This window comes from Leucopleurus acutus, assembly GCF_964270905.1.
Source record: "Leucopleurus acutus genome assembly, chromosome: 8".
Lineage (NCBI taxonomy): Eukaryota > Metazoa > Chordata > Mammalia > Artiodactyla > Delphinidae > Leucopleurus > Leucopleurus acutus.
In genome coordinates, this window is record NC_139151.1 from 22,887,355 (window position 1) to 22,910,603 (window position 23,249).

Here is a 23,249-nt window from a genome sequence, read left to right on the forward strand (position 1 = left end):
CCTCTCCCTGTGATTTCAGACTCAAGCAGCAGTAAGCGGCAGCTTGCAGCAAGTAACAGTGAGCGGTAGCTGGAAGCAAGAGCTTAGTTCCAGGACCAGGAGTCCTAACAACTAGACCACAGGGGCCAGCAGCTAGGGCCTGGATCTCTAGTTCTTGCCTGCCTTGTCAAGAATGAATTCAGGCGAGAAGGCAGAAGGTAAAGAGAAAAGTAAAAGTTTATTGGAAAAGCAGAGTACATGCGGAAAGACACGGGTGAACTCAGAGAGAATGGCTCCTTTGGGAAGTTTAAGTCCTTTATAAGGGGGCATTTTCTCGGGCCTTCGTCTCCCTTCTGGCCAGTCATCTTGCTTTGTCCGCGAGCCACCGCCCCCCGCCCCCCGCCCCCATTTGTCTCAGGACCCTCCCCTTAGGTGCGCACGCACCGCTCAGCCAAGATGGATTCCGATGTGTAGGCGTCTGAGAGAGGCAAGAGTCACCACGGCCTGGAGTTGTTCCCTGACCCCCAAGGAGTCTTTCTGCGCATGTGTAGTGTCTCCCTTGCACCAAGGAGGGGGGAAGCGGAGATCCTTTGATCCTTTACTCAAACAAGGTTTTGCCCCTCTTTATTCTCGCCATGACTGTTATCTTAAGGTGTCTACCAGAGACAAAGCTTGGCTATTTACCCTGTCTCTGTCCTTGCTTCTATCTCAAGAGAGCAAACAGGAGGCTGATTTTAAATGTCTGACCTGGAGCCCACCTACCTCCTGTGTCAGGAAATGCAAGCAGGGGGCTAATTCTAAGTGTCCGGCCTGAAGCCCACTTTTCCTGCCCCATGAAATGTAAATAGAAGGCCAGTTGTAAACGTCTAACCTGGAGCCCATCTATCTCCTGCCTCACCTGCTTTATAATTTGCAGCATTGTAACGTGTGCTGCCTTCACAACTGTGCAAGGTGCTTTGTCATGCTCTCGTTAATTTGGTAACAGACAAAGCAAACCAATAAATCTCTGGAGTTTATTGAATGGCATTTCATGTACTTACAAAATTGTATTTGCCATCTCCCTTACTCTTTTCATATGCGTATTTGAAACAATTATTGAAATGAATGATAATTACATCTTTGGAGAGTGGAGGGGGAGCGGAGAGCTTTGAAGGCTGAGGTGGTGACAAAGCCTGTGCCCGGGACTCCAGTGTCTGGTGCCAGCGGCCCGAGGGTGGAGGGCGCCCTGTGCTCTTGAGCCTAGCCGCTCCGGCCTCGGGACCAGAGCGCGGGAGGCCAGGGGTCGGGCGGACCGGAAGTGCATAGCAATATTTTATTTCCCCTTCTTTCAGTATTCTGTCCCTCATCTGGCTCTCCTGGGGACCTGGGGAGGGAATTTGTTCAACCACCTAATTAAACTTTTCTGTTTCTAATCTCATGCTGAATTTGTGCAAATAGAAAGCATGGGAAATGCAAATGGCAGCTGCCTCACATAAAAGGTGCTGTGTGTGCAGAGGGCATTGTCAGGAGTCTGAAAGCTAAATGGGGCTTCTCAAAAGACACCCGCGAAGGGCTCTGTGCACGACTGGAAACATTAGAAATGAATGTACTGCCTTTTACTCTCGAGGCCTGCAAAGAGCACCGAGGAGTGAAGACAGGGGTCCAGACTGTAAAACAGCTTCCTTCCACCACAGAACCCATTAGTCTTGCTCATTGGAGAGGCTGCAGGTCTGTGCGCTGAGCCTGGCAGCTAGCTTGGGTCCTGGGCCAGGGCTGTCCTCACAGACCTCCGGACAAGCAGCTGTCTGGGTAAACTTCCTTCCCACGCAAGAGCCATCTTTGTCATTAAGCTACACGAACGAGCGTGGAAGGTGGGCGGGGTCGGGGGTGTCTAGTGAAGCAGAGGAGCAAAAGTTCTAGTTCAGTTTTCCGGGTCTTGCCCTGCCCCCAGGTAAGTCAGCATGTTTAAGAATGTGCAGCTACAGTGCCACTGGTGATCATTCCTCAGACCCAAATTCTAATAAAATACACACCAAGGATGATCATGGGCCCATTCCTATTACTGTCTTCCAGCAGAGTAAAAAGAAAAAAGGATTTTGGAAGCATGCAGAGAGGCATTTGCCTTTGAGCAAGTGCTTTAAAGTCAGTCTTCTCATTTCTAAAATAGGGATCATGCCTATTTCATGGGATTTTAGTTTAACTTATCCATAGTTAATCTAAAACCTTCACATGTGAGTGGTCTCCCCACCAGCCCTATCTCTCCAACTTTAAGAGCAGCAGTTAGTTATAAACCAGGAGGAAATAAGTTGAAAACAATCACCCAATTTCATCTGACACCTCCCTGGAAATGTGCATCATCCACCTGAGACCACAGAGCACCGGCTTCTCTGTCCAGACTGGCTTTGCAGATTCTGATAGTGAGGGACCAACATCCCCTTCCACTCAGGTCAGGGGAGAGGGGTGCACACAGGTCTGCCGAGTGTCATCTTCAGGAGCAAAACTGGAGCTCAGAGGGGGGTCAGTCATGCAGCCCACAGTGAACTGTGAGCTTCTGGAAAGGTTGACTTCTGTCTTATCATTGTTATTTTTGTTAGTTATTCCATTTATTTCCCCATTAAGATATTATACGCTTAAGCCAAGAAGGGCCTAACAACAGGGGTAGCAAGGACATTGGGTGCCAAGAACTCTTTAAAATGTCACTCCTGAAAGGCCTGTGGGCATGGAATATATATTACACTGATGGCTAAAATCCAACTCCTCTGCAACATAACGTATAGATAGGAAGGCTCTCGTGAAAACATCTGAAAACGACTATGTATAAGCACCTCGCATTCACCTAACAATGGCTGTAATTTATTAAATGCACACTATGGATCTACCCGTTCACAGGGTTGACTCATTTAGTCTTAACAAACCTAGGGTTTGGGCCATTATTACCTCCGTAACTTGCCTGTCTCTGCCTGTAGGATATGTGCAGTGGGATCAAGCCTCCAGAGGCTGTATTCTTAATGCCCAGGTTGATGGTTGCATGTAGAGAGAAATACATTTTTTTAAAAGGTTCCTTTAAAGATCTTAAAAGAAAACCTTTAAACTGTTGAAAGACTAAAAAAAATCCTTATAAAAGCCTTAAAACACCAAATGAACATCATTAACTCAAAAACAGCATCAAAGACTGAGGGCATAAATGCTATAAAGTACATACTTCAACTAATGAGAGGCCCAACTAGAGGCATTTTGTTTTGTTTTGAATAAATTCACCATTGCAGTTGCTTTTTACAGTCTCCTCTTCCCAAACGTTACTTGATTCATCAATGTGTATGAATCCTTCCTCTTTAGACAAAGGTACTTACTAGGTGGGGGAGAAATAAACTATTAGCTCTAGTCAGCACTGTAGCCTAATCTCATATTCTCTGATATTCTGAGCTCAGATTCTCCCACCTAATACTTCTTGTGGATCTCCTGAGTTCCCTGCCAACCACAGCTGAACATCAATAATCAAATCTGCTGACAAAGCGGAAATAAGTTACCTAGATGCATAAGACCCCAGTTAAACAGTTTAAGTGGGAAAAAAGAGAATACCCGACCATGGCAAATAGCAACTTTAGGAAAAAAAATAGTAAGAAAAGCAAAAGTCTGAAAAGCATCGGGGGAAAGAGATCTGTTATCTGAAATAAAATGGTTTCTTATACACTGACACAGGACATGAGTATGTTAAAGCATGCAGATCGTGAGATCATTTCAGAATTGTGACCATATCTGAAATGGAAAATTCCTAGGAGGTCACAAAAGAAACGAAGTGAACCTATTGGGGGCAGCATTAGTAAGATACTAAACTTGATTCATGCAAGGAGAGATGCAGAAACTAGAAAGATCTATACAACAAAGACTCACTGATGGAAATGATTAGAACCGTAAGGTAGGACTAGTTGTCTTTGGCATTAATTTCGATTTTCATATGAATTAATTACGGTTCTAACACAACCATTGATACTGAATGTGTGCTTGTCCTCCAGAGGACGCCTGTGTCACTAGCCACTGAATGCAGGGAGGCCGGCCGTGGGACTAGGGAAGGACGCTTTTACTTATGTGGTGTCTGTGCTGCTGCATGTCCAGTTTTTCATGAAACAAAAACAAACCACCATAAGAAAAGTGAATTTTTTAATGTTTTTTCTCAGTGGCAGAATCACATAGCTGTTTTTATTCGGATTTCCAGTAGGTCTAAAATACCGCTTTTTGGAGTTGTAAAAATCCCATTACACAAACACACAGAACAGGCATAGAATAAATAGAATCACATCAGTTTATCAGACGGTTGCTCTAAACATATTCTTTGTCTTATTTTCTTATAAGAAAAGTTTGAAGGATCAAATTGGAACTTGTACGCTCAGCAAACAACTCTGGTTTGGGAGGAGAAAACCTAGAAGGAAAAGATAAAAGCAGTAACTGGGTTCACTGGCAATGCCGTGTCCACATCTCTGTGGAAGTGTGCATGTGTGTATTAGCTGGGACGTTTATAATTTCCAAAAACTTTAGGAAATCTAAAACATATTCTTTATAAAAACAAACATTGCTCTTCAATGTCTTTTTCCCTTGAGGCACAAGCTCCTTCAAGAAAGGGGTCAAAAGCTTTAATGAATAATTTGTTATTCACCTGAAATATCTGGACAGAAAATTGGCAAATTGGGCACATGGTTTAAAAAATTTTACACATTCTATAAAATTGAATTGAAACATGCACAGACTTTTTTTTTTTTTTTTTTTTTTTTTTTTTTTTACTGCCCAATTGTCAAGTGGTCAAAACCTTAAATTGTTTTAAAATCCTTTAAAGACTAAAGACCTTAGGGAAAAAGCTGCTTCCAACACACGAAAGTGTTATTATAACGGAAGCAGAAAGCAGGTGAACAGAAGGCATTAAAGAAAAAAAATTAACCATTTAAAACAGTAAACACCTGTTAAAAGCTAGAGTTATATTCCAATCCTAAAAGAAAGTATAATTACTTAAGTGGATGGCAATGTTCAAAACTTTACTGTTCCGGTGGAAATGACATTACGATGTTAACACAATTTATGAAGCACTGTGAATGAACATGCTCAGTGGTGTGTACTCCAATGAATTTAAAAATCACACAGGATAATGTTAAGAATATCATTCACCAAGGACAGTCCTAAAGTGTCTTAAAAAAATCTATACTAAAGGTTTGGACAGAGAAAGCAGGGATACACTTTGTTTCCTATAAAGAGAGTCACAATACAGCAAGTGCACTCACAATTACACTAGTCACAATTTTTAATTTTACAGAATAAAGTTACAGTATGTAAACTTACAATATATTGATCTACTTTAAAACCATTTTTGATCTGTCATTTTTTAGAAATCAAAAACTAGCAGAAAAATGTAACTGATAAATGCAGTCTTTACAATATTTTATGGCTAATTATATGCTAATTTTCAAAACACAACAGAATTTTTGGTCCATTAGGCCCTTAAAAAAACAAAAGGCAGGTAAGGATTCCCATTTATCAGTAGAAATAGAAAGGTCATGAAAAAACTCCAATAATTATTACAACATCTTTTTACACAATGCTTTTTTTGGGTGGTTAAACACAAGAAATATCTCTAATAAATAATGGGTGTGACCAGGCAAAAAACATAAGTGGATTAAGATGCTTTCATATGTGACTGTCTCACAAATCTTTTGAAGGCCATCAATAACGGATTTTCTTTGAATGCCAACTAAAATATAATTATTATTTCTTACCTTAACATATATCAGGATTTACTGCTTAACATGCCTGTTTTTCTCCCTCTAGGGCAGGAATCAGCAAACTATGGCCCACAGGCCAAATCGGGCCTGCTGCCCCTTTCTGTAAAATAAAGTTTCATTGGCATACAGCCACACTCATTCACTTATATATTTTCTGTGGCTGCTTTTACACCGTAAGGGCAGAGGTGAGTGGTTTATAGAGACCACATGATTCCCAAAGCCCTGGATTATTTACTATCCCATCCTTTACAGAAAAAGTTTGTCAACCCTTGCCCTAGGGGGTTTCCCAGAGCAATCTAAAATAACGCATACGTTTCTCTACTTTTATGAACACTCTGCTTTCTCTTCTTCAAATGCACGTGTGTAGTTCATGTATTTTATACTTCATTTTATTTGTTGGTGTATACCAAAGAAGCTCAACATCCCAGCTGAGTTCCCATGTTTAACGTATTTGGAACAGAACTGATCTCTCTGGCCATAACCTGTTTGATTCCAGGTCACTCAGGAATTTTCCAGGAGTTGGAGGATAATAAAATGGATGAGCCACATCTAACAGAATGGCCGGGAAACTGTACATCTTATTTTATCTTGAATAAGGAAGCTGAATAGCAAAAAGAATAATAAAAACCAAATATCCCTTAGGGTATATGCCATTAAGTCAGGGGAAAAACAGCTCAAGAGTTTTCAAAACACACACAAACATATCCAGGGCCATCTTCCCACCTATTACAAACTAATGACTACAACATAGAGTATATTTGTTTTATAAATATATTACTGTCTATATACATATAGATACGTCCATAAAAGACATGTTAAATAATTATCTGTATAAGCAATACTACTTTAAGTTTTTTTTGTGTGTTTTAAAATTACACATTCTATTAAAATTATCAAAATAATTCTTTAAAAATACCAGGAATAAAGCCAGTAAAGAGTTGCTTTCCATTCAAGTGGTTCTAAATCTTATCATTGGTCATCCAGACTCCAGACTTGGTTGTCCATAACTCAAAGAAACAGTTTAATTAAGGAAAACTTAGCCATCAAAAGCGTAACATTCTCCCATTTTTAATACTTCTTAACAAATATGTATGCATGTATGTATATATATATAAAAACACTCTTTTTAGTTATATTACATATTCTCATAAATGAATTTTCATAAAAACACAAAGTTCAAGTTTCTACCAGTATCAAATATTTTATACTGGTGTGCATTTCTTTCAAATGTTTAGGTCAATGACAAACTCTATGAGGATACAGTGATCACAAAAAGGAGATTGAAAACTTAGATGTCACATGCAAGAAAGGAGGAAATACTAAGGGCCAGAATTTGGCCAGTTGGGTACTACTCCCTCTGTACTAAGACACAGAGACAACAAACCGGCTAGTTACTGTGTAAAACAGTCAACTGTCAATTATTCAGGGGCAGAATATTCCAATCTGAATCCTCCTCTTCTATCAGTTGACCACTTCTGGCAGTTCTACTACTTACTAACATACCTCTCTCCGGTTATTTGTTAGCAAGTCTGAAGATACGATTAAGGTGAAAGTTTTGGCTAAAATGAAGTTTTGGGATCAGCTCTGAATTTAATTAATGATGGATCCTTTTACTTATTGCTTTAGATAATTAAGAAATTGCTGCATCTAAAGTCAGCCAAATATCTCATTCTTAAGCTCTGAAAGCAACATCGGTGCTTCAAAAAAAAAGCGCGGGTGGGGTGGGACAAATTTCCTGTTGACATAAGAAAACTATTTCTTAACTCACAGTCAACTACACTGCAGGATTTCAGCGTGACTATTCAGAGCTATTCACGTCAGGCCACGTGGCGGCAAGCCCCACTGTTTTTTCATTGTCTAAAATCCGGAAAGCAATGAGAGCTACTTAGCTACAGACATTAGGAGGTCAAATTAAAGGGTGTGTTACACATTTCACCGAAGACCTCATTTAAAGAAATTTCATAAAATTTGGCAGAATCTTCAAATAATTCAAATGCAAAAATTAAGAAAATGGAAGCAAAACCTACTTGTACAATTTAAAAATGATTTCATACTAAAAAAAAAGCAAGCTTAGAATAAGACTGAGATGAAAAGTACTCCACGTTTGTAACTCTACTTTTGGCACTGGGTTAGCATCTACATTAAACTTGTTACAGAGAGTGACCGACAAAATCAGGAGAACGATTTCACAAGTGAGCAGGTCGCTCAGAGGACGCCTCGGTGGGTGCATGCGGCCGTGCCCGTATCCTCTGCGGGCGCAGCGAGGGGCACCTCACCTAGCAGGCGGCAGCAGCGACTGTGAACCCCACTTTCCTGAATTAGGTTTGCTGAACATGGTTCAGATTATTGGATATGTCAATATGCACAATGCCTTTTAGAAGCATTTACTGTAACCCAAATCCTACTTCATGCGACACACAGTGTCACACGAGTAGTGAAAATGTTGTCCTAGTCAAAGGTGCTTGGACGTTATTTTCAGGCAGCATTTTACCTTTATTTTAAGTTAAGTTCACGCTAGATAAGTTTTAGGAGAAAGAAAATGCCAATAAATTCATTTAATATATTTTAATATATAAAACTAAGACAGACACTTTTATTTACCTAAATTGTTTTTATTTTCTACCCTATTCTAGACCTCAATTTTACTTTAAAAATTTGTATTTAAATAAGGGATAAAATGTTGCCCAAAAGTCTAATCATAGTTACACATCTGTGTTTTAACTAGATCTACAAATCAAAATAGTTCTTATAGTTAAAAAGATACAATTTGTATCAACAGTAAAAGGTACTTTCTGGTTTTTCAGGGCTTTACTTCAAACTGTAGCAGGTAGAATAATAAGGATAACCAGGGCATCTAGGCACACTCCAGAAACAGATCGGAATGCGTCTGTTACACTAAGTAAAATTCAAAAACTGGAGGCAGCGGTGAAGTCGTGTCAGTCACACAATTGTCTGCCACTGATTGCATCATCTCTCTTCTAACCAGCGACAGAAACGAATCCACGCTCAGCAAAACCCATGACTTTGAAACCAGAAATATCCCTTACTAATACGAGAACAGACTTTAGTCTGTATCTAAAACTACACTATTTGTGGCAAGAATCTGGCCTTAATAATATAACAGGCCCCCCCCAAAAACTACCTTCAGGAAAATGGAAAATATACAGTATTTTACAAAAATTTTAAGTTACCATTTACAACTCCTGCATCACCATTTCTATAGTGCAGTATCAATAAATGTTGCATATCCTCAACACATAAAACCACCTCAGGCCAGCCTTGATAAATAGCAGGAAAGCTAAAGGGTATATTAAATATAAAAGTTGCATTGAGAATAATTAGATTCGTTAAAAACAGGCAAGTACTGCAAAAGGGTTATTTTATCCAGTATTGTGCCCCAAAACAAAAAGACAAACACATTAAAAAAATACAGGTTAATGGAAGTCTAGGAATTCAATTCCATTTCTACTGTCCAGAAGCACATCATAGCTGGATAACAAAGCTCTAAACTGTAACAGTTGATGGCTTTTGCCTTTTTTATAAAAAAAAAAAAGGAAACATTTTTTTCCATTGATTGCATCTGCTTTCCTTTAAATCAACCATATTAAATTAACAAATTACTTAACACAGAAAATCCAAACGAAAATAAAACAACGAAAAGTGCCATACTGTAAATCATTCTAATATATACTGTTACCCATTTCAACATAAACTGGTAACTTTCATTTTGTTTAAAATATAAAGTCAGTGCTGTAGTATATCTTTGTTTCTATAAATAATGATTATAGCACAAAGAAGCCCACTTTCCCCAAATAAAAATAACTTAAAAAGCTGTAAAAGATTCCAATTATGCTTGGCTTGAAAAAATAGTTTGCTAGGTCTAGTCAAATGTTCAACATTCTAAAGGTATTGTAATTGCTTGCAATTGATAGACAAACACCAAGTTAATAAAACATGAAACAAGGATAAAAAGTGCTGCATATAAACCCCTGATGCACCAAAGATTAATATCAAAGATCACAGATACATCTAATAAATCAAACTGGAAAAATCTCCAGCCAAGGATATAGCTTTAAAAAGGAAATATTAAAAAAAAGTTTGAATGTAAAGCAATCCCGTGATACTTCCACTATGTGGGGCTATACATACAGATTCCATGATACAGTATTTCACATAAATGGATACTATATAACCTCCTTGCTGAGAAGGAGATCACATGTGCTATTGTAGCAAACCTCCCTCAGCATTTGAGCTGAACAAAAAACTACTAAACACCACAAAGATGCATCATCTTTCAATAACCCAGCTGTGATTTCTCCACTAAAATGGCTGCAGCCAGCTGCTGGGCGTCTGTCATGTGAGGGTTCCTTTTCATGACAATTCTCACAAGGTCAGGTGGGAAGATGTTGCACAAGTTGATATAAATCTTTTCTCGGCTGTCTTGGTACCTGGGGGGGTCTTGCGGCACTCCGCAGTACGGGATGCGCCAGGTGGGCTCCGGCTGCTCAGGGAGGCTCTGGAAGGTGAACTGCTCGTAACACGGCTGCGTGGAGGTGTCAGGCAAAGAATAAGTCTGCCGGTAGCCGTACACATCGATCCCGTAGCTCTGCCTATCCCAGCTTCCCAGCCCTTCCTGGCGGGTGTAAGGCTTTCTTTGTCTGGAAGGAGAACTGTCATACAGCCGAGAGTCAGAAATGCTGTCTATTCTCGTGGCCACCAAGGACCGCCCCAGGTGTGGTGCCTTCGAGTGCGCTGAACTCGGAGGAGACGGGTAATCGCCAGGATAGCTGGACCGGGCCCCCACGGCGGCGTGCTGCAGGTGCACGGCCAGGTGTGGGAGGGGAGGTTTGTGATGGTACTTTGGTTCTTCGTGACTGTAACTCTGCACTCTGGTTAAGGGGTCGTGAAAATTCTGCAGGAAGGGCTGAGAATTAAGGCGGCTGTGAGGGTGCATGTGTTGACACTTCAGATTCTCCTCCAGCTGTGGGTCAGGAGAACTGACGTAGGAGCGGTCACTGTACCCCACATACGAGTCACTGCTCCCGCAGCTCATGCTCCCTTCACTGCTGCAGTCAGAGGCGACAGAGCTTATCCTATAGTCTGTGTCTAAGGAGAAACGCCTTTCAGGACTTCGTGGGCCTGAGATACTCAGATTTGAATATGCATTCAACATGGAATAATATCCAATGTCGACAGGCGAGTCACATTTTGGATACTGTTCATAAGGCATTGGCGTTCCATGATTTTTGGTTGCCATCAACATTGGAGGATATTGTCCCTGTGGTCTTTGATCCTGAGGTGGGAAATGAACTCCAGATGGAAGGCCATTGCTTAAAGATGTAGTGCTTTGGGGTTTTGCGGTAGAAGTAGCCGGTATACTAACTAAGGAAGGTACAGACCTGGTTTCCAGTTTGTTTTTGGTGGGAAGCTTTTCCTCTAGGTCTTGGTAGACTTGAGTCCTTATGCTTGGATCCGATTGCCTCTTTGGAGCACCTCGCTTAACATCGGAAGTGCTGTCGGCTTTAGTGCTGCAGGGGACACTGTTGCTTTTCACCAGTCCTCCTTCATTTGCAGTTTTGGCTGCTGTGTTTCTAGACATGGCACGCAGTTCATCAGCCACTGACCGCTGAGGCTGACTGCCCCTTTCTGGATGATAATATTTGCACTTGTGTCCATAGGTACACTTCTTTCCTGTGAAGAGTAAAATCAGTTAGGCAAAGGGCCATTCATTCCATCAGACCCTGGACACCCAGTGTGGCACTGCTCTTTTAACGTGAAGAAGAAACAAGGGCAGAAATGAGAGCTGTGCTCACTGCTACTCCGCTACTTGTTTCTGAGAAATGCCGCCTTTCAGTCTTCCCCCGTCGGCACTATCAAGAGCAATTAGAAAGTTGGCTGAATGAGTAACAATCACCTCCAGAGTTTTGGTTAATACCCCGTGTCCTTAGTTCCTACCTGCCTCTTCTCTTCCACTATGACTCTGCAATCAGTGGGACATTCTGTTTTGCAGAACATAATGTACTGCCGTGATGTGACAAAACCAAGCTAATCTGATGTGTAGCTAGATGAAAGAACTCCAAATTTTTATCTACCTGAAAACTTACTTCATGTAGAGTTAACCAAAACCATGTTTTAATTCAGGGAAATGCATATGCGTTGAACCCAGCTAGGTAAAAATAATAATTTTTTCACAGACTTTTTCTTAAATTTAATTACATTCAAAAGAACCACATACTATATGCCATCCAAAATTTATTTTTAACAGCAAAAGTTTAACAATATATTGTGTTCTAAAGGCATGTATTAAATACTCATAAAGAAAGTTACCATATGGACAAGGTTGCTTTTTGTGTTCAGGAACAATAGGTTTCTTCCTCAGAAAATTATCCAGGCTTGGGCCATGTCTGCCAAGAGGGTCATCTGGGGGCATGAACCTGTCATGGATATAATACAAAATTATACCTAAGTAGGAGGCTGACAATTTAATTCTAAAGACAGAGTATAAAGATTATTCACGCCAAGGTATTTTTTTGAAATTTTAATCCAAGTATTTTGATTCAACATTTATAGGATAGGGACTTCCCTTGTGGCACAGTGGATAAGAATCCGCCTGTCAATGCAGGGCACACGGGTTTGAGCCCTGGTCCGGGAAGATCCCACATGCCGCGGAGCAACTAAGCCCATGCGCCACAACTACTGAGCCTGTGCTCTAGAGCCTGTGAGCCAAAACTACTGAGCCTGTGTGCCACAACTGCTGAAGCCTGCGTGCCTAAAGCCCATGCTCTGTAACAAGAGAAGCCGCCGCAGTGAGAAGCCTGCGCACCACAATGAAGAGTAGCCCCCGCTCGCCGCAACTAGAGAAAGCCTGCATGCAGCAACGAAGACCCAACACAGCCAAAAATAAATGAATAAATTAAAAAAGATAATAAAACATTTATAGGATAAAAAAACAGTACAGGAAGTTTTCTTTTCTTAATGAAAACAAAATTAAAATGTTTCAAGCTGAACCTGTATTTGTTTTAATTCAAGTAAGTTTTGAGCCTACCATGTTCTAATTAATTCTTCCTTTTCTTAGTCTTGGAATTTTGTAAGGACTTTAGAAAATGACTACAATGACATTTTAGGAGAAGTTTTATGAACATTAATCTTGTGAAGCAATATGAGGCAGGTGGGCGCCAGGAGGAGCAGCTGAGGGACAGAAGGGAGAGGTGGGAGAGAGGAACGGGAAGACTGAAACTACCCAAACACCTAGTACATGTTGGACACCCTGCACATGTCACTACATCTCATCCTCACAATATTCCCTTGAAGTGTTAGTTCCACGTTACAGGTGAATACACTTTTCTAATCTAGGCTTAGATGAATTGAGTATTTTTATCTCTGTTCACATGGCCTAGTCGAGATTCAATTTGTCTAATTCCACATTCATTCTCTGCCCCCTATAATAAGGTACTTCTCAGCTGAGATAGAAAAAAATCTTAAGGAAATAAACTTATTATTTTGGATTGATTGTCCAATGGAAGCAAGAATTCATGGCATGAATACTGTAACAAGGTTATGATTGCAGTTTGACTACTAGTTATGTCACTGTTTGAACATGAAATAAACCAAGTGTTTACCCATAAAATGTGAATAATGTTTGAACTCTTAAGGGAGTGTCAACATGCCTGAGTAATAACACTTAGCAACTATGATGTTTAAGATTATTATAAAAGCAATATGGCAACACGAAAAGTTTAAAAATAGAAGACAAAATCACTCAATCCTACAATCTTAACACAATTATTTTCCAGTTACGTGTTGCATTTTAGTCATTTTCCTGTATGTACATATCACTTTACAAACACAGATGTAATTTTATGCTTTGTCTTTTTAACATAAATATTTTTCCATGTTTCTTTACAGCTTTCATAATCATAATTCTGAATAGCTGAATAATATTCCACTAGGAGATGTATTGCAATTTAATTGTTTTCTCTATAGTACCTTTAGTTGCCTTTGAAGTCTTGCAATTATAAATATACAGAAATGAACATATTTGGGCTTCCTTTTTTCCTCATTATATACTCTAAGAAATGAGATTATTGGTTTGAGAGGGTATTTTTTTTTTTTTTTTTTTTGTGGTATGCGGGCCTCTCACTGTTGTGACCTCTCCCGTTGTGGAGAACAGGCTCCGGACGCGCAGGCTCAGTGGCCATGGCTCACAGGCCCAGCCGCTCCGCGGCGGCATGTGGGATCTTCCTGGACCGGGGCAGAACCCGTGTCCCCTGCATCGGCATAAGGCATATGCAAAAAAGTTTTTTAATTTTATGAATTAAATGGGTGAAAAAATATACTCTTTGTAGATTTAGTTTGCATTTTTGATGATCAACAGGTGAGCCTTTCCCACATATTTGTAAATACAGTTGACCCTTGGAAAACATGGGTTTGAACTGTGTGGGTGCACTGATCCTTGGGTACTTATTTCTCAGGAGACAATCTTATTCATGTCACCTGTCCATTCATCAACTTAATCGTGACTAGTCTTATATTGCTTTATATTTTTAAAAATCATGTATTTCAAAATCGTATATTGAAGTAAGTTCTCAATGCTCTAAGTCAATTTCAAAAGGCAGGGTTCTAGCGGTCAGTATGTTCTACATCTGCATCCTCTGAAGATGGCCAGTCTCCCTGTGTCAGTTACTCCCAGTCACTCAGCCGCAGAAGACCTGCTCTGCTAGTCACTTATGGGGAAGGGCAGCCTGCGACTCACACAGGGCGTCCCGAGGCAGGACTCTGCCGTTTTCTTACTCTCACTGAGGATTAGTGGGGACATCAGTGGTTGGAAGAAACTGTCTTAGGTCTGGTCAGTGGCAAAGAGAGAGGGCTTCTGTAGCTTCTGTAGCAGCTGCCCAGGGATAGTTATATTTTCAGGGAAGCAGTGTTACTGTAAGTAAGTGGTTTTACTTACTTGTCATTGACAAATGAATACATTAATAGTCGCTCATCTATGAACTTTTTCCATTCTGGTTTCTCATTTGCCAAATCCCTGTAGTTATCATTGGATACAATTATACCATCCGACTCAAACGCCAGCTTCACGATGAACCTGTCATCATAGCACACCACTCGCCTCCCCTGCACTCTCCGGGACGGTGTGAACACCAGGATTTTCTCCTTCTCTAATTTGCGTAGAACTTCTTGATCTGCAGGAATAATCAGGGTAGAATTTCAGTAATAAGTACATACAAAACACATCTCGCAACCTTCATACAAAGTGAGTGTTTATAACATGAACTGGATACCTGTAACCACTTAATTAGGGATTATGATTTACAGTTTGTAGATGTAGCAAATTTGTAACTCCCAGTAATAGTTTTTCTTCAGGATTTTCAATAAAAAAGGTTTAAAAAATAGCCAAAAAAGTGAACCTGAAAAACATGAAAAGTTTAAAACTTTAAAAGCATAAAACCTGAACATGACTGAGCAAATTCTGATTTTCCTTACATAAAGCTTTTGCTTGATAGCTGGAGCCCCCAGCTCTACACTGTGAACCAACTTCTCACACATCCCTAGCACTATGCCATCCTAATGAAGCAGGTGTGTTGGGTTCAGGTGTGAGCAACAGATTCTTTCCCCCAAATTTGTTTATTTTGTAGTGCTCGTTTTCTAACTAGTGGATGTGATGGTGGGAGAGTTTGAAAAGTAGAAGAGGTGGAGGTAGCAAAGGGAAGAGTCTTAAGATGCAGAAGGTTCAAAAAGGAAGCAGGCAGTGAGGTCAGAACTGTTGTTCTGGACATGGCTATTCTGCATTCTGTGTCCTTTCCTGTGAAGCAGGTGCTAACAAAGGCCAGCAGTCTTGTGGGGCTGGACTGAGTGAATAAGAAATTAGAAGTGATTATATGGGGAAAACAGACATTGATTAAATATGGACAGGTAGGGGAATGCCCATTTTCTCTTTGGTGGGCACACTCTTTCAGTACTTTCTAATTCTACTGACTTGTTAGTGGTTTTTTTTTTAAAAAAGGTGCCAGAACTTATATTTTGATTAATGATAAAATTCTCTCCTCACCATGCCTTCCTTCCTACTTTTGCTTTTCCACTCCCTGACTTCCCACCCCTGTAAATTCTGGCACAGAGTGCCGGGTATAAGCTGACAGATGTCATGAATTTTTTAAAACAAAGGCTCACTTCTCCTCAATGCTTATCAACTGGAGTTACTAATTTAAAAAAAAAATCTCTCTTTTCAGCAGATGATCACTACATGCCTACTCTATGGTATGTGCTGTCTAAGTGTCAATGGCCCTCAAGATGAAGAACACTTTTCCTCAAGGAAGCCTCAAGTTATTGGGCCGGACGAGCCTGTAAACTGGGAGAGCAGGGGCTGTGATTGCCACAAGAGAAGTATGAGCAGGGTGCTGGGGGAGGGGGAAGGAAGAGTGACATGGGTCAGCTTGGCATACAGACTTCATGACGTTCCAGACAAATGAGTTCATTAAGACCAGAACTTTGGTTTAGAAAAGCAGCAGAGTAGAAGTGGAAGAAATATGAATGTCAAAGTCAGCAACTCGTGGATAAATCTCAGGTTCTGCCACTTTCTCTATCTGGCAATCGTGGTCTTATTGAACCTGCTCTGTCATGTCCTCAAATGCAGACTGTAGGCCATGAGGAGTCAATGAGTTATCACATGTAAAAGCACCTAGTAGAGTGCCGGGCAAGCTCTCAATAAACACTGTGTCCTTCAACTTGATTTTGCCTAATAGATGCATGTAATTATTGATCTCTTTTGAAAATCTTTTGAAAATCACAGAAAACCAATACAAAATCAAAAGCCCAGTCTCAGCCACAGGATTTGCCATATTATAGTTATTTTGTGTGCCCCCTAACAAACACTTTGAGGGCAGGTGGCTCATTTATCTGTGTGCCCATCAGCACTCAGCACAAGGACATATTAGCACATCAGTAGATCCTCAATAAATGTCTGTGAAAGGAATATGTAAGCTACTTAAAGATGTATATTTTGAGGGCTTCCAGTTTATTCACTGTCCATGTTCATGCATAATCCGTGGCCCTTTATTTGTGTTTACTTGTATAGGATATGCCTGGATCCTGGAGGCGACTGGAGGAGTGAGGTGGTGGCCTAATAGTCATCACCATCTTGCTTAATTTGCATTTCTTTACCAGCTAAGGAGGTTAAAAGGACACTAATTAGGAAGAAAATTAGTGATAATTAATTGGGATAAATAGTCCTAACCTAAATAAATATGAAGTCAGTCTAGCTGGTAAGTTAACTGAATCTCTAGTTCCTAGCACAGTACCTGATACATAGCCTCGTGCTTGCTTGTTAAATATTTATTCAATCAATGGAAGCCTGGCTAACGTGCTAGTTTGAATCTATACTGAGAACTTTAAAATATTTCTTATCAAGTTTCTTTTTTGGTATGGTGAAAGCAGACTGGACTATTCAATTTACCAGGCATTATCTGGTTGAGGGTTTTAGTCAAAAGAATTATTACCTGGGGGAGAAAACACCTAACAACCTCTGATTACAGTGGTACACATTTTACAAAGTAAACTGCATACTGATGAGTTCCAGAGACCTGGCGTGCTGGTATTTTAAAAATTAAACTCAGCCACATCTCACACTGAGTAGTACCATTTTCCCTTCTTGATCTCATATTCCTTTCACACTCAAGAAGCTTTCATTTACATGTTTAAACATTGTTTTTCCTTTTTCAGTTTATCTTTTCCCTGATTATTAACGTATTGTAGTTTCCTGTAAAAAATTGGGAAAGTAAGAAAAAGTAAGAAGTAGGGAGAAAATAAGAGTTCATAAGGACATGACCCAGAGGCAATTACTGTTAATATTTTGGCATATTTCCTTCTAATCATTTTCTGTGTATTTTTTTCCTTCTATACACATGTGTATATATGTATGTATGTATGTATATGTGCACACACACACACACACAATAACAAAGGCTGCCTTTTACGTAAGATAGCACCTCCTGAGATCATTAAATATTCTGCCTAAATATTCTAATACTACATATTCTATCATATAGATATATACTTATTTATTGAGCCATTCTTCTAATGAATGTATGTTTTTTTTCCATTTTTTTTTCTAACTAATATTGTACTGGATGTATTTGTGGTCTAAAATCTTTGCCTGTACCTCTGTTTATTTTCTGCGGAATTATTCCTAGAAGGGGAACTAGTAGATCCAAGTATTTACACTTTAAGATCAAACTTTTCCTGAAAGGTTGTAATGATCTACGTTTCCACATCAGTATAGGAGTAACTCCCTCCGGGCACTGAGTATTATCAGTTTTTAAATCTCTGCTAATTTGATGGGTAAAAAAATAACAGTTTTTAAAATATTCATTTCTTTTTTTTTCATTTTTTTTTCATTTCTTTAATTACTAATGAGGTTGAACACTTTTTCGTCTTATCTGGCACTTGCATTCTTCCGTGAACTGTCTATTCCTACTACGTTACCAATTATATACTGTTTTATCAGTGTGTAGGAGCTCTTTATATGTTCAGGACATGGATTCTTTGTTTATTTGTTGTACTTTTTCTTAAGCAAATAAAAAAATTTTCTCATTGTTAAGAGAACGTCCCAAAATACAGAAGTTTGATCCAATTAAATCTATCTTTCTTTTCATAATTTCTTCTAAAAATTTTAATTTTAGAAAGGTCTTCCCCAGCCACTCAAAGACTATTTATAATCTCTAATGGAGATTTTTGACAATTAATTCTTCAACCATCTGCGTTATATGGTGTAAGATAAGGATCTAAATATGTATATTTTTTCCAAAGAGTTATCCAATGTCTTGGTACGGCCAACTGAATTATGCCCACCCCTCCCACGCAACAGTTTATACAGGCTAGGGTCTGATTCCATGGCTCTGAGTTCCACCATAACTTGTCTATGGATTCTTATTCTAATTTAATAAAATTTAATAATTATAGATAAAAATAAAATAATCTTCCCTTGGGGTACATGGTGGGTGGTCACTCCATTTGTTTTTATTTTTATTTTTATTGGAGTATAGTTGCTTTACAAGGTTGTGTTAGTTTCTACTGTACAGCAAAGTGAATCAGCTATACATATACATATATCCCCTCTTTTTTTGATTTCCTCCCATTTAGGTCACCACAGAGCACTGAGTAGAGTTCTCATTAGTTATCTATTTTATACATAGTATCATAGTGTATATATGTCAATCCCAATCTCCTAATTCATCCCACCCCCCCACTTCCCCCTTGGTATCCATATGTTTGTTCTCTATGTCTGTGTCTCTATTTCTGCTTTGTAAATAAGATCGTCTATACCATTGGTCTCAGATTCCACATATATGCGTTAATATATATTTGCTTTTCTCTTTCTGACTTACTTCACTCTGTATAACAGTCTCTAGGTCCATCCCCGCCTCTCCAAATGATCCAATTGCGTTCCTTTTTATGGCTGAGTAATATTCCATTGTATATATGTGCCACATCTTTATCCATTCCTCTGTTGATGAACATTTAGGTTGTTTCTATGTCCTGGCTATTGTAAATAGTGCTGCAATGAACACTGTGGTACATATCTCTCTTTGAATTATGGTCTTCTCAGGGTATATGCCCAGTAGTGGGATCGCTGGGTCATATGGTAGCTCTATTTTTAGTTTTCTAAGGAACCTCCATACTGTTCTCCATAGTGGCTGCATCAATGTACACTTCCACCAACACTGCAAGAGGGTTCCCTTTTCTCCACACCCTCTCCAGCATTTATTGTTTGTAGATTTTGTGATGATGGCCATTCTGACTGGTGTGAGGTGATATCTCATTGTAGTTTTGATTTGCATTTCTCTAATAATTAGTGATGTTGAGCATCTTTTCATGTGTTTGCTGGCCATCTGTATGTCTTCTTTGGAGAAATGTCTATTTAGGTCTTCTGCCCATTTTTTGATTGGGTTGTTTGCTTTTTTGATATTGAGCTGCATCAGCTGTTTGTATATTTTGGAGATTAATGCTTTGTCAGTTGCTTTGTTTGAAAATATTTTCTCCCATTCTGAGGGTTGTCTTTTTGTCTTGTTTATGGTTTCCTTTGCTGTGCAAAAGCATTTAAGTTTAATTAGGTCCCATTTGTTTATTTTTGTTTTTACTCTCATTACTGTTGGAGATGGGTCAAAAAAGATCTTGCTGCGATTTATGTCAAAGAGTGTTCTGCCTATGTTTTCCTCTAAGAGTTTGATAGTTTCTGGCCTTACATTTAGGTCTTTAATCCATTTTGAGTTTATTTTTGTGTATGGTGTTAGGGAGTGTTCTAATTTCATTCTTTTACATGTAGCTGTCCAGTTTTCTCAGGACCACTTATTGAAGAGGTTGTCTTTGCTCCATTGTATATTCTATCTTCCTTTGTCATAGATGAGGTAACCATAGGTGCATGGGTTTATCTCTGGGCTTTCTATCCTATTCCACTGATCTATATTTCTGTTCTTGTTCCAGTACCATATTGTCTTGATTACTGTAGCTTTGTAGTATATTCTGAAGTCAGGGAGCCTGATTCCTCCAGCTCTGTTTTTTTTTTCTCAAGATTGCTTTTGTTATTCTGGGTCTTTTGTGTTTCCATACAAATTGTAAAATGTTTTCTTCTAGTTCTATGAAAAATGCTGTTGGCAATTTGATAGGGATTGCATTGATTTGACAAGTGCTGTTGTTTTCTTCACACAGGTTCCTCAGTTTTGTTAATGTTGGGGAAGAGAGGGGCAGGAAGGGTTCGGTGCCAGTTGAGAATCACTGACTTGAGCAAAATGTTGGGCAGCAATAATTAACAGTTACAGGGGACACCTCTGCCTGAAACTCATACATTTAAAAATTACAAGATAATGCAAAATACTGATACTTTATTGGGATCGAGTCATTTCCTCTACTTGACACCAGACAGCATGCTCCCAGGATCTCACAGGTCTTTATTGATCTGCAGTCACTAGAATTTGATTACTACCTAATTTCATACAGCAGATGAGAAAGCTGGGGTCCAAAGAGGGTCAATGTGCTGCTCAAAGTGCCATGGACAGTACCTAGCACAGTTGGAATTTGAATCTAGGCCTCTTGCCTCCTAGCATGTCTCTAAAAGTCAGAATTTTTACAAAATTTGAAGTAAAAAGTTTCCAAATGAAAAAAAAGAACTGGCTTATGTAGCAAGAATTACTGTTTAGTTAACATAACCCAATAGTTTTTAAACTCGAAAATAACTTTAATGTTCCACCCAAGTGAATGTGGCAGTCACACAAACTTAGTAAACAGAAGCAGACACACAGATTATTCAGCAAGACACTGGCTCAGGTATACACGGAAGCTTGCGGGCTCACCTGTGATGAGCGCGTCAGGTCGGGACTGCTCTTTCCTCCAAGCAGGAACAAAGACGGTAACATCCTTGTGGCCTCTTTCCAAAAACCAATCCACTGCTAATTTTATTCCTCGGCAGGAAAAGACTTCTTTGTTTCCATGGCTAAAAGATTATTTTAGAACACTTAAAACACAACAAAACCTAAATTTGACTCCATTAATTCAAATTTGTAAACAGATGTGATAACATAATTAAAATATTAATAAGAAATTCAAATTTAAGATAGAGTTTTAGGGCTCAGAGAAACATTAAGATAACCGAGGAGTGAAAACTCTGTGAAGAACAAAAAGAAAACTGGGATGATTACTGCGTGAAGAATAAAGAAAACTGAATTTTCAAATGTGAGGTTGTAAAGGTTAACTAGTTAGAAAGATACAAGCTCGTTTTGATAGGAGAGGGAAAAACGGGCCTCAGCCACAGTGAGAGTAATTTCAGTCAAATGTAAAAAAGAAGTCACATAGAAAAAAAATCTGTAAAAACAGTGGAATGGAATACTTAAGAGTTTCTAAAAACTCTTCCTTTTCAAGAGTTCCTATGTGTATATTTCAATCCAGTGATTAAGCAATGCACAAAATTTATCAGGTGACCAATGTAAAACAACATACACACATGCACTCAAGTGAAAAACTCAATACTTAATCTCATACAAGAAACATTTTCCATCCTTCAGTGAAAAGACACCTGGTTTCTGTTTAACAATATTGTGTTGCACAAGGATTAATGATGACAAAAGGGCATTCAAAATTGGATTAGCAGTTTTAGTGCCTAAAAGAAAATGCCCAACTAAAAGTGTAGTCATTCAATAAATATTTATCTAGCACCAGGCTCTGCTTGTGTACTTTAACCTAATAATTCAAAGTAACACTATTCTAATGTTTTAAAAGAAACAGTCTCCTGCTTTGAATGCAATAAGTACACTTTTTTACAGTTTGAGCACTGAAGGCTCCATTCTTATCTATAATGGAGACAGATATTCTTTGTTCTTGGGCTAAGGTGCACTGAATGGAATAAGGTAAGTAAATGCTCTGTTACCTTTTAGCACAAATCAAACATTAGGTATATTAATATACTGTTCTAGTGGTCCCCTGGGAAGCACTAAAACTATCTAAATATGACTACTCATGTTTGAAGGATAAAACAGAAATAGACCAACTTGCTTTATAGGTATTGAAGGCTATAAATGCAAACCTCAGAAACTGTTTATGTTCCATAGACCTGTCCTAATGGTCTGGGGTAACATTAGAGATGAAATCAGATGCACTGAAAGTCTCAGAGAAAGGGATAAGGGAAGGGGGAGTTTGAGGCACATTTTCTTGGAAAGAAGGGATACCTGATGGCCTCAACAATGCCCCAGCAAATGACACAGAGTGATGCTAGGTTTCATGGAAAATACTGAAATTTAAGCAGTCTTCTGAAGAAATATAAAAAATGATGGCTGGGGCTTCCCTGGTGGTGCAGTGGTTAAGAATCCGCCTGCCAATGCAGGCGACATGGGTTCGAGCCCTGGTTCGGGAAGATCCCACATGCTGCGGAGCAACTAAGCCCATGCGCCACAAGTATTGAGCCTATGCTCTAGAGCCTGCAAGCCACATCTACTGAGCCTGCGTGCCACAACTACTGAAGCCCGAGAGCCCTAGAGCCCGTGCTCCACAAGAGAAGCCACCACAATGAGAGACCTGCATACCACAGTGAAGAGTAGCCCCCACTCTCCGCGACTACAGAAAGCCCGCGCGCAGCAACGAAGACCCATCACAGCCAAAAATAAATAAATAAAATAAATAAATTTATAAAAAATAAAAAAATGATGGCATTCTCTTGTGAGAATATATATACTAATTATTCCTAAATACAAAACTCAACTTGCTAAGACCCAAGTATATTTTTATTTTGCATTAATGCTTTGAGATCTAAATGTATTATGCTTTGCTAGTCATTATGACATTTAGTTTACTGAGACTTAAGAATTTAACTGCTTCTGGCTTAAAGAGAGGACTGCATAAGCATTTTCTTTCAGGTGACTTCACTTGGTAAAGACAACCATCACATTTTACTGTAGAAAGAGAAGATTCCATCTTTCTAACTAAATAACTTTCATAAACTGTGTGTAAACAGCAAACCACTTACAAACATGGGACTAAGATTCT

The 23,249-nt window shown here is 39.2% G+C and overlaps 1 protein-coding gene across 3 annotated transcripts in view; it reads right to left on the reverse strand.

Moving 5' to 3' along the window:
* Positions 1-4,141: 4,141 nt before the first annotated feature.
* ZC3H12C (zinc finger CCCH-type containing 12C) overlaps positions 4,142-23,249 on the reverse strand; it is a 69,810-nt gene continuing 50,702 nt past the window's right edge. For all 3 annotated transcript variants that reach the window (XM_082845163.1, XM_082845162.1, XM_082845164.1), the window contains exons 3-6: positions 21,068-21,207; positions 14,674-14,908; positions 12,051-12,157; positions 4,142-11,414 (exon numbers count right to left, since the gene is read on the reverse strand). In XM_082845163.1, coding sequence (XP_082701289.1) covers positions 10,018-11,414; positions 12,051-12,157; positions 14,674-14,908; positions 21,068-21,207 — 1,879 coding nt within the window. In that variant the 3' untranslated portion in view covers positions 4,142-10,017. The remainder of the gene's footprint in view (positions 11,415-12,050; positions 12,158-14,673; positions 14,909-21,067; positions 21,208-23,249) is intronic.